This window comes from Squalius cephalus (genome assembly GCF_949319135.1).
Source record: "Squalius cephalus genome assembly, chromosome: 1".
In the NCBI taxonomy this organism is placed as follows: domain Eukaryota; kingdom Metazoa; phylum Chordata; class Actinopteri; order Cypriniformes; family Leuciscidae; genus Squalius; species Squalius cephalus.
The window spans coordinates 30,496,481-30,512,657 of NC_137122.1; the positions used below are offsets into that span (position 1 = coordinate 30,496,481).

The 16,177-nt window shown below is 38.3% G+C and overlaps 1 protein-coding gene across 1 annotated transcript in view; it reads right to left on the minus strand.

Annotated features, from left to right (window-relative positions):
- Positions 1 to 3,726: 3,726 nt before the first annotated feature.
- Positions 3,727 to 16,177, minus strand: part of LOC307166194 (uncharacterized protein) — a 34,089-nt gene continuing 21,638 nt past the window's right edge. The window contains exons 12-17 of the mRNA XM_079884410.1: positions 15,895 to 15,970; positions 13,712 to 13,790; positions 10,303 to 10,569; positions 9,873 to 10,202; positions 4,375 to 4,608; positions 3,727 to 3,971 (exon numbers count right to left, since the gene is read on the minus strand). Of these exons, the coding sequence (XP_079740536.1) occupies positions 3,901 to 3,971; positions 4,375 to 4,608; positions 9,873 to 10,202; positions 10,303 to 10,569; positions 13,712 to 13,790; positions 15,895 to 15,970 (1,057 nt within the window). The 3' untranslated portion in view covers positions 3,727 to 3,900. The remainder of the gene's footprint in view (positions 3,972 to 4,374; positions 4,609 to 9,872; positions 10,203 to 10,302; positions 10,570 to 13,711; positions 13,791 to 15,894; positions 15,971 to 16,177) is intronic.

The window sequence follows — 16,177 nt, forward strand, 5'->3', positions numbered from 1 at the left end:
GTCTTCGGTCAAACCGCATCAGAATTATCCGTCCATGATCAGATGTTCAACCTCCGCCAAGGTAATACTTCTATAAATGCTTATGCTCTGCAGTTCCGCACGTTGACGGCATCTAGCGGCTGGAATGAGACGGCCCTGTTGATAGCCTTTCGCCAGGGTCTGAACCCGGAAATGCGCCACCAGATGGTCATTTATGACGACAACTACCTTGTAACCAATCAGGTCAACGAGTGGATATTTGAGCTGGTGTGAGTGAGTGGAGGCGGGGTTAATTTGAATATTCATTGAACTAAATGAGGCAAGGGTGTAGAGTTACATTCAAGCTATTATAAGGCATGACTCATTTTTTTCAAGGAAAAAATGTTTAAATATAACATTTTGTTGATCAAAAGTGAGTTTTAAGGGATAAAATGATTGATTACTGGGGGACTTTAAGACAATATACAAGAGAGCACCTGGTACATAGAAACAAACATGACAAGCCATGTGCTCACACCAAACATGACACGAACACATAGCTAATGAGAAGACTCACAAGCCGCATGTTCACACAAATCATAACATGAAAACACAAACCGTGTGCTACATAGAACACGACAACACAAGAACGCCCGGCAAATGAAAACATAAACCAGGTACTCTACAAAAACACGCAAGACAAAAGTGAATGAACACTCAAGCCGTGCTCTCAAACATGGAGCATGAACGTACAAACCCCGACACAGAACCAAAACCAAACTAGACAGGAGTGCCGGGATCCGAACACCATGCTCCGCACATGGACAAGAGAACGCATGGCTCGAGCACACTCGAATCTGCACGCTCACGCAAAGACAAGACGATACATGAGTTTCAGGGCTCTGTCACAAAACTAAACCAGACTCAAGTGACAGAACTTTCAATGAAAAACACCTTAAAATGTAGTTTTTTGAAAGAGAAAATAAAAAAAAATACACGTAACACAGCCATCCACTGTCATAAAGAGTTAAACAGACTCGTGGCGCATCAGTATATCTGGCTAGATGTCTTGCTGTGGTTAACATGTTCTTCTATAACACCTTGTGTGTATTCTCACTGACTTTGTGTGAAAACTACATATGTGTGAAACTGCGAACCTGCCCAAGCTCTAATTGCTGCTAATTCAGTTTTTCAAAGCAGTTTTCTTGTGATATAAAAATAATATCAAACAAAACAACAGAATATCTTGTGGAGAGCTGAAATGGCTTTCACAATCTTTGTGTTCCGCTTATAGGAAGTGGCACTACTGAACTTGTGCTCAGCTCACTGTAACGACTGAGACAAATCAGACACAAGTATTTGTTATAGTTTAACAAATAATATTTAAAACTCACTCTAGGATCTGTGGTCCCATCCCCCCAACAAGGGCAAGAAGGTCTTAGTTTCCATGACCACGATGAGATAAGTTGGTTTTATGGCTGGTAAAAATGTGGTCACATGGTCAGAGACAGAGAAGACAGAAACAGACTTTAAAACAGACTTTGCTGCATTAATCTGATCTATAAATGAACATGCATCTCAGAAAATTGTGTGAATGATTTACTGTCTTGTGTAGTGTTTTTAATTATTTTTTTGATACTGTGTATTTTATGATAGAACCAACGGTCAATGTAACCTCACCTATACCATGTTTGGTCTATATAAATTGGTACTTTGAATATCGAAATGATTGTGTACATGATATGCCGATAGCTGCGCAACATATTAGTATTACAAGAATCTTTCTTAGTTTCTTCATCAGAAGCCAATCCAGCTGCCATTGCAAATGAGAACGCTTAAAACAAAGATTCATAAATCAACCACAGAGGAATTTTCCCGCTTGGAAATTCCACTCTTCTCATTGGTCAAGCAAATGGCAGGCCGTGACCACAGCCTGCTATGCCTTCACTCTCCCAACAGAGTCAGACTGTATTTTCTTCAAACCAACTCAGAAGAAAACTGCAACTTTACCATCACTGAATGGGCATCTTCGACTTCCTCACTCCTTGGTTGCCTGCGTGGCCTTTCTATCCCAGGGCCGGCAGGTTACAATCTGCATGTGGTCAGCCATGTGCTCATGGAAGAGAGAGAAAACCTTCAATCAGAACAGAGTCAAACAAACCACTCAAGTTCATCATATCTTCTTCATCCAAGAAAGAAAACGATTGCAAGTTTAACATTTGACACTCACAGAACCAACAACTTCAATTTTCAACAACTTCAAGAATTGTGTCCACTGCGCAGACCATGCAAGTATCAATTTAATGAGGTGCTCTGAAAATTATAAGCTGATGGTTCTTTTCATAGTTAAATGGATCTTTTCCATAGTTCCATTTCCTGCTTCCGTTTCCATTCTCTCACTCACCATTTTACCTATGCATGTATGTATGTGTGTTTAGATCAGTTATGTCTGTGATTTAGTTAATAAAACTTGTGCACAATACGTATTTGGTTCTGATTCTCTGCTTGCAACAAAGTTTACTTTACAATTTCGATTCTGACTACAGGCTCTTAGTACTGTACAGTAAGAAAAGATTTCCCTTACCCGGAAATGAATATTTCTTAGAATTAATAAACAATTAACGCCGAGTGTTCACACCAAGTGTGAACAGGTGGGTTGATTTTAATATTAATTTTACTACATTAAGTTAATTATATGAACTGATCCAAATATTCAAAATCAATTATAACCTGTTATTATTGATTATTAATATTTCATAGAGCTAATTCGTTACATCACATTCACAGAGTACAGAAGAAATTTAAAAGATGACCTGAGCAATGAATGATTAATACTCAATACCTTTAATTGAGGCATTACAAGATGACAAACAATCAAATATACTAGAATACTGCTGTTAGAAAACAATAATGTCAAAAACATTACATTTTATCATTTGCTTGATGTCATGTATAGTGGTTCTGTTTTTTTTTTTTTTTTTTTCTTTTCCAGATTTCCAGATCCAGATTTTACACTAGACATCAATGCATATAAAAGTAACATATTGTTTATTAATACAAATGACAGACTGACAGGAAAACAGTTCTAAACTTCACAGTGAACAGTTAAAGAACCTATGATATACATACATTTAAACCTAAAATCTAAATATTACTTTAAAAAAAAGGTATTAAATGTTATGTGTCACATGTATTTTGACAGATATATGGTATCAAAAATGAAAACAAATGATATATTAACATACAAAACATTGGGTTAAGGCAATAATATTTACCATATTTTTTTATGTGGTGAGATTTCAAAGTGGTAACTTATTTTGTCCAATAATTTAAAAAAAATAATCTCAAAAAAATTTAAGTAAACATTTAAGAAAATGTACTTTTCAGTGACAGATGTTTAATTTAATGCTAACATTTAAAGGCAGGGATTTTATTTATGAATAAAATGGATGTGTAATAGCAGTTTCCCTGATCATGCATCAAGTCATTAAATTAGGGCTGTCAAACGATTAATCGCGATTAATCGCATCCAAAATAAAAGTTTGTTTTTACATAATATATGTGTGTGTACGGTGTATAATTATTTTCTATATATAAATACACACACATGCATGTATATATTTAAGAAATATTTGCATGTATATACTGTGTATATATATTTATATTATATATAATTTATATTATATATAAATATTTTATATATAAATAACACATTTTTCTTAAATATATATGCATGTGTGTGTATTTATATATAGAAAATAATTATACTCCATACACACACATATATTATGTAAACACAAACTTTTATTTTGGATGCGATTAATCGCGATTAATCGTTTGACAGCCCTACATTAAATACATACATTTACAACTCAACAGCATTTTTAGTCCCATTTAAAAAAAAAAAAAAAAAAAAGAAGCAATTCTGCAGCTATTTCTCTCTTAGGTGACAATTATCGATGCAACCAGAAGCTGGGAGAAGATAAGAACATTCCAGAATGTGGGACGACTGCCTGTGAAAGAAGAGCTGTGTGAATGATGGTACAAACAGAAACACACACACAATGTTTTCAAAGCTCAATCCCTGTCTACAGTTACAGAAGAGAGAAGAGCAGTGCTGGAGCTGCTGAAGAAACTCCCGACCCGACATCCAGGAAGAGTTTTTGTCATATATCAGCACAAAGGACTCAAGTAAGTCATCAGATATTTCACAAATGTGCCCTCAGATTCCTTCCTCATTTTCAATGAGAGCAAAAGGACTGAGCTACATAAATTAAAAGAAATTCAATGCAAAATGTCTTAATGAACATTTATAAATCCTATTCAAATAAAGCAAAAAATTATTACTGTACATTATACATTTTATCGAACAGACAGAGGATATGCAGTTAATTTTTCTTTTCATTTATAACCCACCTGTAGATTTGAGGATGAACACTTTGCAGTCACTTCCCTGAGAGTTTGTGGCGATACACGTGTAGGTTCCTGAGCTGAGCGTGGAGGACCAGAGCACTGAGGAGCTGATCGTCTCTTTCAGATGTTCTGAGTGCCATGAGTACGTAGGAGCCGGGTTTGCCTTCACTGTACAGTTTAGTGTCACCTCTTTGGTTTTACTGATGGTCTCTGCTGAACTGGAGTGTTTTGGTCTATCTGAGGAGGAAAGAGGGACATATTTTCACAACTGAAACATATTTATGTCAGTAGCCACGGATACAAACAGGCAGGGGACGGAGAAAGACTGAACTAAACACACTTGACAACGTGTCTGAACGCGTTGCTTGTGTTTGGAGCTCCATCGATTTGATTCATAATCCGTGATTTTTCTCTTTAAACTCACTTACAACTAACATTTTCTACTTTTCCTCACTGAGAAGCACTGCTGCTCAAACCTCATAGTTACAACGCGGACTGTTGAGCAGATGCGTCTCAAGCCGATTTGTGACCCAACACCGGTTTACACCTGTGGGTCACGGCTGAGCGAGTCTTCTTTACACTCACTTACAAACGAACATTGTCTCGCCTATCGTGCATCTACATTACACCCGTACCACTAAAAAGACGGATTATATCCAAGACTCCAGTCATAAATTAGTATTAATATTGATAGCATCACTGGTAGCGTCATTGCTAACTTACTGTCCATCTGTTAAAATGGCGAATATATCAGATGTATGTTGTCTTTTGGTGCAGGTGAGGACACATTTGAGCTGCACGCGGTGCAGTCTGAGCTGGAAGCTGAAGAGAAGCAGATCCGTGACCTTTTAGAGAGACAAGCCGTGCTGAGAGACCGGCGTTTAGCTCTTGAAACATCACGCGCCGATGCACACAAATCAGTGATTAACGTTAGTAACCCACTGACCCCGACCTCATCTACTCCGTGCATTTCTCAGCATTGGTCCCGAGCGCCCAGGTCACGATCAGCCATGGTTTAATTCACTCCGGCTCCGACACACCACCACGAAGCCTGGGTGGTTCCACAGCGGAAGACGGGAGCCAGGACCAGAGCAAGAATCTCTCCGCCCCTCCCGGTTTTCGAGATCTCCACCCAGAACCGCTTCTCCCCTCTTCGCGAAATGGAACGCGATGCTGTGATCATCGGCGATTCCATCGTCCGGCACGTCCACGCTACGTTAGGTAAAAGTAAGGTGCACAGTCACTGCTTTCCTGGTGCTCGTGTTTCTGATATCGCTGCGCGGGTACCCGAGATCTTGAACGGTGACGAGCGCGTCGGAGCTGCCGTGCTGCACGCGGGAGTGAACGATATCAGGCTGCGGCAGACGGAGGTTCTGAAGAAAGACTTCAGGAGCCTGATCGAGACGGTACGCAGCACATCGCCTGAAACAACGATCATTGTGTCTGGACCGCTTCCCACGTACCGACAAGGGCATGAAAAGTTTAGTAGATTATTCGCGCTAAATGAATGGTTAATGTCATGGTGCAATGAGCAGAAACTGCTCTTTGGAAATAATTGGAATCTGTTTTGGGAGCGTCCTAGGCTCTTCCGCGCTGATGGCTTACACCCAAGTAGAATCGGAGCGGATCTTCTGTCGGATAACATCTCCAAGATGTTAAACACCATTTGACTAGTAACCAAAAGTCCAAATCACAGTCTCTGCTGCACCAATAGTGTAGAACATTGCATAGAAACTGTGTCTATTCCTCGTTTAGTGCGATCAAATAATAAATCTACTGCAGGATCTAGGAAAAATCTAATTGTTATTAAAACAGAAAATCTCGCTATTAGTGAACAAAAACAATTTCTAAAGCTAGGTCTTCTAAACATTAGATCATTCACACCTAAGGCAGTTATTGTAAATGAAATAGTCACAGATAATAGCATCGATGTACTTTGCCTTACTGAAACCTGGCTTAAACCAAATTATTATTTCGGTCTTAATGAGTCTACTCCACCAGGATACTGTTATAAGCATGAGCCCCGTCTGATTGGTCGTGGCGGCGGTGTTGCAACAATCTACAGAGATATTCTTAATGTTACTCAGAAAACAGGTGACAAGTTTAATTCGTTTGAAGTACTTGTACTAAATGTTACGCTCTCAGATGTAAGAAAAAAATCCCTATTATCTCTAGCCTTGGCTACCGTATATAGACCGCCAGGGCCTTACGCTGATTTCCTAAAAGAGTTTGCAGATTTTCTCTCAGATCTATTGGTCAACGTCGATAAAGCATGAATTGTTGGAGATTTTAAAATACACGTAGATAATTCAAATGATGCGTTAGGGGCTGCGTTTACAGATTTATTAAACTCCTTTGGGGTCAAGCAAAACGTCACCGGACCAACTCATCGTCTTAACCACACACTCGATTTAATTATATCACATGGAACCGATCCAACCGATATAGATATCATTCCACAAAGTGATGATGTCACTGAACATTACATGGTAACTTGCATATTACGTACTGCTTTAATATGTCATGCTGCGCCGCGTTATCGACCAGGCAGAACAATCCTTCCATCCACCATAGATAATTTCTCAAATTGCCTATCTGATCTGTCTCAGCTGCTGCCTGAACCCAAACAAACAGATGAACTAGAAGAACTAACTAGCACTATGAGCACCATTCTCTCTAGAACATTGGATATTGTTGCACCCATTAGATTAAAAAAGGTCAGAGAGAAAAGTATAGCACCATGGTACAACAATACTATGCATGTTCTAAAGAGAGAAATCCGTAATTTAGAGCGTAAATGGAAACAAACTAATTTAGAGGTCTTTAGAATCGCGTGGAAAAACAGTATGTCACGTAATAAAAAGGCCCTAAAAGCGGCCAGGGCTGAGCACCTCGGCAAACTAATAGAAAACAACCAAAACAATCCAAGGTTTTTATTTAACACCGTGGCTAGACTAACAAATAAACAGACGTCACCTGAACAAAATATCCCGTTACAGTTTAGTAGTAATGATTTCATGAACTTCTTCACAGAGAAAATAGAAAGCATCAGAACCACAATTGTAAACGTTCACTCTTTAATCGCGCCTTATAATTCAGCCTCAATTATCACCCCGCAAGAACAATTACAGTGCTTTACAACTATAGAACAAAAAGAGTTAAATAAACTTATCACTTCATCTAAAACAACAACATGTTTATTAGATCCTATACCAACTAAACTACTGAAAGAAGTGTTACCTATAGTGGAAGAGCCTCTCCTCAAAATTATTAACTCATCTTTATCTTTAGGTCATGTTCCAAGAACATTTAAACTGGCAGTTATAAAACCACTCATTAAGAAACCACAATTTGACCCACATAATCTAGCAAATTATTGACCCATTTCAAATCTTCCATTTATGTCTAAAATATTAGAAAAAGTTGTGTCCGCTCAACTGGGCTCTTTCTTGCAAGAAAATGACATCTATGAAAAGTTTCAGTCTGGATTCAGGCCGCACCATAGCACTGAAACTGCGCTCGTTAAAATCACAAATGATTTACTTTTAGCTTCTGACCAAGGCTGTATCTCAGTACTAGTTTTACTTGATCTTAGTGCTGCGTTCGATACTATAGATCACACAATACTCTTAGATCGACTACAAAATTATACTGGTGTTCAAGGACAAGCATTAAGCTGGTTCAGATCATACTTATCTGACCGCTACCATTTTGTCTATTTAAATGGAGAAAAATCGATCATAACTTCAGTAAACTATGGAGTGCCACAGGGATCTGTGTTAGGCCCTCTATTATTCTCAATATATATGATGCCACTTGGAAATATTATAAGGAAACATGGAATTAGTTTCCATTGTTATGCTGATGACACTCAATTATATATTTCATCACGGCCAGATGAAAACGCTAAATTATCCAAATTGACAGAGTGTGTAAAAGATATAAAAGATTGGATGACGCGTAATTTTCTTTTATTAAATCCAGACAAGACAGAGGTACTACTTATCGGTTAAAAAAAACGCCCACAAAACCTCTCACAATACAACTTTAACATAGTAGGATGTCCTGTTACTTTATCCTCTACAGTAAAAGACCTGGGTGTTATACTAGACTGCAACCTGTCTTTTGAAAATCATATTTCATATGTTACAAAAACAGCCTTTTTCCACCTTAGAAACATTGCTAAGCTACATAATATGCTATCAGTTTCTGATGCAGAAAAGTTAGTTCATGCATTCATGACCTCGAGACTAGATTACTGTAATGCTTTATTAGCAGGTTGTCCTGCATCCTCAATAAACAAGCTACAGTTAGTCCAAAATGCAGCCGCTAGAGTTCTTACTAGATCAAGAAAATCCATCCATCTTCCATCCATCCATCCATCTTCCTCCGCTTATCCGGGACTGGGTCGCGGGGGCAGCAGTCTAAGCAGAGATGCCCAGACTTCCCTCTCCCTAGACACTTCCTCCAGCTCTTCCGGGGGGACACCGAGGCGTTCCCAGGCCAGCCGGGAGACATAGTCTCTCCAGCGTGTCCTAGGTCTTCCCCGGGGTCTCCTCCCAGTGGGACGCGCCCGGAACACCTTCCCAGGAATGATCATATAACTCCGATTTTATCATCACTACATTGGTTACCTATTAAGTTCCGTATTAATTACAAGGTATTGCTATTGACTTATAAAGCCCTAAACGGCTTATCTCCAGTTTATTTAACGGATCTTCTATCACCCTATAATCCATCGCGCTCTTTAAGATCACTAAATTCAAGGCTTTTGGTCATACCTAGGATATCCAGATCCACCAAAGGAGGGAGAGCATTTTCACATTTCGCTCCAAAACTCTGGAATAGCCTTCCTGATACTGTTCGTTGCTCAGACTCGCTCTCCCAGTTTAAAACTAGATTAAAGACGCATCTCTTCAGCCAGGCATTCATATAATATTTTTAATCTTACAGTTAAATCCGGCCTCTAGTTCATAAATGCCAGAGGAGAACTGGCCCCCGACTGAGCCTGGGTTCTCCCAAGGTTTTTTTTTCTCCATTGGGTCACCTGATGGAGTTTTAGGTCACCATTAGGCCACTTAATGGAGTTTTTCGGTTCCTTGCCACTGTTGCCTTTGGCTTGCTCAGTTGGGGATATTTAATTTAATTTAATCAATAAATAATACTATTGATCAGCCTTACCAAACGTGGACGTTTTTTTCCACTAGAACCAAACCTTGTTGTGTTATTTTGATTTAATACTGTGAAGCTGCTTTGATACAATCTGTATTGTGAAAAGTGCTATACAAATATACTTGACTTGACTTGACTTGACTTATGTTAATTCATAATATGCAATATTTATCAAATATGCAATATTTATCAAATTATCTATATTATACAAAACTCTGCATATGATGAAATATGACAGTTGCACATCCTTCATGCTAGAAGACCCTTCAGAAAGTATAAACTGAATTAAATTTAATCAAATTTACAAGCTTAGCAATAAGTAAACCTACAGTAAACTTCAACACTGAGTGTTTCTGATGGGGCTGTTGGAGGAGGTCGAGGTCCTTCTTCTCCCAGTTCCAGCTTTGCTTCACACCAGTACTGAGCTCCATCATCAGCTCTGTCTGGACGGATCAGGAGTTTAGATGTTTTTCTGACTGGAGTCTTGATGGTGTCAGTGAAGATGGTTTGGTTCACCAGAGTCTGTCCTTTGTACCAGTTGACAGTGAGATGCTGAACAGGAGCCACATTGAGAACGTCACACTGGAGCTCATACTGGTTTCCCTCCATCATTGGTCCGATGGGATTCACAGTGCTGATGGACACACTGTCTGGAGTCTCTGTGGAGGAAGATTTACACACTGATATCTGCAGTCATGAATGTACAGTAGATATTTCTGAGAAGGAAAATATAACAATATCAATAACAGAGAAACTCACTGTAAATAGTTACTGGGAGATTCACTGTACACTGTCCCTTATTATAGTTTATGTAGCAGGATGGCTCTATGCCCCATTCTCTCAGTTCTGGCACTCTCCATGTGATCAGACTGTCTCTGGTCAAGGACACTGCTCCCTCACTGGCTTCCCATCCCATCCCTCTATGCTGGTCAGAAGTGCTGCATTCGACTGAGACAGAACCGCCGTACTTCACAACAACTCTCTGTGGGTTGAGCTGAAGAGGACATTCATCATCAGCATGTGAACCTGTTAAACACATTGAGAAGGATGTGATTTAAAACTGGTGAAGATTCAGAACAGAATAGCATCACTAAAGTATTGGATTACAAGCAGACACAGAAATAACTTTCTAAGAGTCATTAAGACCTGCAAACTGAACACTGGTCCATGATAGGCCTCTAGAGTTTTGTATTTTATAGAGTTGGGTAGCCTAGAAATCTAGACGCACCCTAGCGGCAGCAAAATGTATTTTGCAGCCAGGGTAGTCTAGCAACTCTCCGTTGACTTTCGGAGCTGTAAAAACCTAAATTGGGTCAGGCCAATCACATCGCGTATAGAGTAGGCGGGGCGGGCTTAACATAATGACGACAGAGTTGCAACGGTTCCCTGCTACTTGAAAACAAAGAAGAGTTGCTGCTTCTGGCGAACAGTCTTTCAAATCGGCTTTGGCCGCGACTCTGGTGGACTTGGAGTTAAGTTTTTCTTTGAGAAAAGAGCAAAGAACGGCACTTAAGTCATTCTTAAAAAAGGAAGATGTGTTCGTAGTTTTGCCGGCCAGATTCAAAAGTTGAATCTATCAACTAACGTTAGCTCCGCTGTTGGGAAAACGCTCTGGTTCGTTGAAGCGATGTCCTATTGCGTGCAGAGGGAATTTGAAAGACAGCCGTTTATCCCGCCCCTCGGATTGAGCCGTGTCTATGGTGAGTTGCCAGACCTAACATCTTGATGTAGGTCTGGCTTGCCAGGCTAAGAGTTGGGACCATGACATCTTAATAGCTAGTGAAAAATGTAATGGGTTTCTGTAAAAGCCCATCTATTGTCATATGCAACAAAAAAGCTTTACTAACGCAGTAGCGAGGCAATATTTGGCAGGGTTAGTCCAAACTCAAACATGTTAACTGAACAGAAATGAATTTACCACTCACAACTCTGGTCATTTAGCCCACAATAAAGTAAAAGCTAATCTTTAAAACATATTTAGTCTCATTTCAGACGCATCGGAAGAATAAAAGAAAGAATTAAGTCAACATACAAACCTGTGAAACTCAAAAGCTGTGAAACTGCCAAGAGATAAAAAAGTCCACAGAAATGTTGAAACATATTGAAAAACAATTGATCAGAAAATACTGTAAATAAGACCCAACTTTATCACTGTAACTCAGAGTGCAAGTTTGTGACTGAAGCTGTAGCTCGAACAACGCATTAGTGAAACAAACAAAAAAATAACTAACCCCACCCATAAACTATTTAGAGAGGAAATTTCACTGGGTTGACCTCACAAACATTATGTATTAATGGATGACTGCAAAACATACTCAGAAACAAAATTAAATCTAGAAATAACCTGAATCCTTGCAATGATAGTATTACCCTAACCAGACAACCAGAAAATATGTAGATGAGACTGACGTTGGATGTTGGAGATATTTTGGTTCATATTTTGATGCTCTCACAGAAATTTAACATCATACAAAAAAAATAATAATAATAAAAAAAATAAAAAATAATAATAATATAAAGTTTCTCTGAAAAACATTTTCCAAGGGGTCCTTGGCCTAGAAAAAAAGCTTCTGTTTTATTGCACACAGCGCCCACCTGTGGTAATTGCAGGATAGAACAGACAAAACCCAGAAACATCTGACTTGCATTTATAAGTACATTTATAAGAACTCTCCCACCATCTATTTTTAAAATGAATTATGAGGATTAGCCACCCTGAGTCACCTGTTCATAAGTGTAAAATTACTTTCATGAATTGGCCAATCACATGCACTGCTAATGGCCTGTTTTCTTTAAGGGGTTGCTTACTTTTAGCATTCAGTGATCCTTATACGAGTCCTTATAAACCTCTCTGTGTTTATTTAGCGTTTTTTGACTGACTGACGACTGTAGCTTACAAATAAAATGCGTGTCCAGTTAACAATTTTTTGTTCTCAATATGATTGGGAAGGTTCGTTTCCGGTTATATTTCAAAAATGAAACCTAAAAATAACCATTAGGGGGCGTTAGTACAGGTTCAGTTTAGATTGTCACGAAAACTTCCCTGCAACGTTCTGGGAATGTTAGTTTTTGGTTCTAAAAAATAAAACCTAAAAATAACTATTATAATGTTCTTTAGGTTCCCTTTAATTATCCTCCACTCTCAGAAAACAAGGTACAAAAGCTGTCACGGTTCCCTTTCAAAAGGTAACCTTTCAAGAGTGCATGTTAGTACCTAAACGTTACATATTAAAACCTTTTTAAAAGGTACTGTCCCAGTGACAACTTTTGTACCATTTTTACCACTAGTTAGCTTTTTGTAACAAAAAACAATACGCTACATCTGCACGCTTGACTGAAGAACTATGGATACAATTTGAATCTGAATTGTGTAAATTTTAATTATATACAAGTGTAATTTCTCAAAATGAAATATTGTGGCATTTTATGGTTATGAATTAGATTTTTTTTTTTTTTACTTGAATTCTGGACATTTAATATTTAACTATGTGTTTTTCCCCTCTCAAAAAACGCAATTTTGACTAATATGTGTAGTGTTTTATAAGTTACAGTTTAACTGATAGTGATCGGTCAGTATTCTTACTGTTGGTTAACGGCTAAGCGGTTAATTATGGTTGTCCCCAGCAAATACATCTAACCTACACAATAGCCATTTAATTTCTCACAAATACAAACTTGGGACGTCATTTGTAGGGGCGTGGTTTGTACTACTGTGGGATGCAGTGGGACACACTTGACTAGAAGGGTCTGTCTGCACCCCACAATACAAACCATGGACCAATAAGGTACGCCTCTCGGGAAGAAACAAGGATATCATTGACTGAAACAATCTTTTTAAGTACATTTATTTATATATTATTTTGTATGATATGTTTCTAAGGTTAACTTGTCTTGCTTTTGAATATTAAGAAGTATGGAATAACAGCTAGGCCTATAAGTATAACAAACTAAATAATACAATCAAAACCCTCAACACTAAACCTTTTGTCACAGAGTCAGCCACACCGTCACAGCCCCAATCATCACTCAGTCACCAGAGTACTGACTCGCTGCACCAGCACTCCCTCATCAACACACCCTTTATATGCCCCGTTCACTTTTCACTCCTTGTCTGGTCTCGTTGCAGTAAACACTGCTTTATGTCAGACTCCTTACCTATCTTACTCACCTGAGATCGTCTCGTCCTGTATCCAGTCTCCTGTCCGCCATCCTGATCCAGATCGCCTGTCTTCGTGTTCACTCGTCACCTGCACAGAGAATCCACTTCAGTCATCGCGTTGTTCCACCACCACTCTGCTTTTAATAAACACTGTGTGCACCTAAATCTGTCTGTCTCCTCCTGTGTTTGTGACAGAAGACCAGACCATCATGCAGAGTCCTGTTGGAGCGGGGAGCGTTCACCAGATCAGTTTGCCGAACCTGTGCAGGCTATGACGAGTGGATAGTGCCACGGACAACCTTCCGAAGGAGACAGTTGTGTACTTTTACGTGAGAGAAGGGGTATGACTCCAACGTCGTTGAGAAGTAGCATAGGTCGCACCACAGACACGTGACTCCAACGTGTGAAGTAGGCTATGTTGTACCACAGATGCAACTTAATTGAACTACGTTGCCACAACAATAAATTAATATCTCACCCTCTGTTATTTCCTTAACTTTTCTTATCTTCCCTTTGTTATCTTTCTTCATTGTTTCTTTTATTTTCTTGTGTTCAGACAATGCTATCTCACGACCAATTCGTACGAGTGATAAAAAGGTGGCTAATTCGTACGACCTCACTCGTACAAATTTGTAGGTTTAGGGGCGGGGTCAGGGGTAGGTCATTCGTATACGAATTGGGCAATTCATAAAATATGTACGATTTAGCAAAAATCGTACTAATTCGTATGAGTGAGGTCGCATGAATTCGTACGAATTAGCCACCTCATAGAATTTGTACGAATTGCCGTGAGATCAGGCTGGTTCTTCTGATGACATTGAATATATCACTGATACAAATTGTGTATGGTATACAACAGTTTTGTATGTCATTTATGTCATCTCTGAATTGTTAACAAACATAATAAAAAAAATATATAAAAATAATTCACTCACTTTCTCCTGGAGATGAGGACTATGCAAATTATACACCATCAAAGTTGCAATTTTATGTCATTTACACATTATTAACAACAACTTGTTGAACAGATACATTCATTAATTATAATATATAAACACAATATTCTGGACTGTGTTGTTCTGAGATTTTACTTTTGATGGTGGTAAGAATTTAAATTAACACAGTTGACCATATGGCTGAGTACACAACATGAAACTATTCGCAATATTGTTTTCAGGAGAAGGTGACAAGAAAGTATTTTAATAGCCTATTATTTTCAAGAAATTAAAAATGACAAAATATAAGACAGGAAAATAGTCTGTCACAAAATGCAAAACAATGTAGGTGCATTTTCAAATGTTTTAACTAGGGCTGTCGGTACCAATTATTTGTATTTATTTATATATTTTTTGGTAATAAAGATGGATCTAAGTGAACAATAGCCTTTAGTATGACTTAAATACATATAACAAATGAGGCAATAATAATTGGTTCAAATAAAGTATCAAAAGTGATTAAACATATTGTTTTATTCAACAACACTATTAAAATACATGAAAAAATGTATAAACAATGAACTTATGTAGCCTATATTATGTATTATAATATGCCAGCAGAGGGCGCCAGAGGCCTGACGATTGTTGTTACTCTTTACATCAAGAGCAAACCATTGTTTATCTCATGTTTAATTGCACTTAATCTGTAATGTTTGGCCACATCTTTGATAGAAATGATATAGCCAACAGTTTGATTTTGAAACCTCAAACATCAATTTGCATAATTAGAATTATTGGTTCATTCTCATGCACGTTAATGTGGGGAAAATACATTTTTTGCTACAAATCCAACTCTGTTGAACAGAATACCAGAGGGTTAAAGGGATAGGATCTTTATGTTGTCCCACACCCGCATTTCATTTTCTTTCTTCTTTGGAAAATAAAAATTACATGGAGACTGTGATGGCCACAGCCATGGCCTCACAACCAGTTCAAGAGCGGTAACCTCATGCACTTATATTTTTCCTGAGTTTATGCTGTTTTTCTTTAGGATTAGTTTATATACTTTTTCATACACATTATACATTTGTTGTAGTTATTTATTTAGTTACAAATAACTCACAGGACACGTAGTTCATTTCACATACTTTATACTTTATTTAGTTGACCATACAGAAGTATATTTTTGGGAGCGCGCACCATTAGTTACTTTTGGATTGTCATTCTGTTTGTATAATTCTTTGTTTCTGAGCTTACCAGTGTTGGATTCCACACCCGGGAGAGATCCAGGAAGTCGGCTGGCTTAAAGGGGTGGCGTTTGGAGCAGGAGCAGCTTTATAGGGGAGGTGGCCTAATTGGACACTACCATTGTTTGCTATGTCCGGGGGTGTAGCTCATTCTCTCCTTAGATATGTTGGTGTTTAGATTTATATTATATTGAGTATTTTTGTTGAGTTAAGGTTAAGTAAAAGTATATTTCTTTGGAATAAGTTTTAGGTAGATTTTGCTGTTATTTGTAGTTTATGTAGTAGTGTTGTTG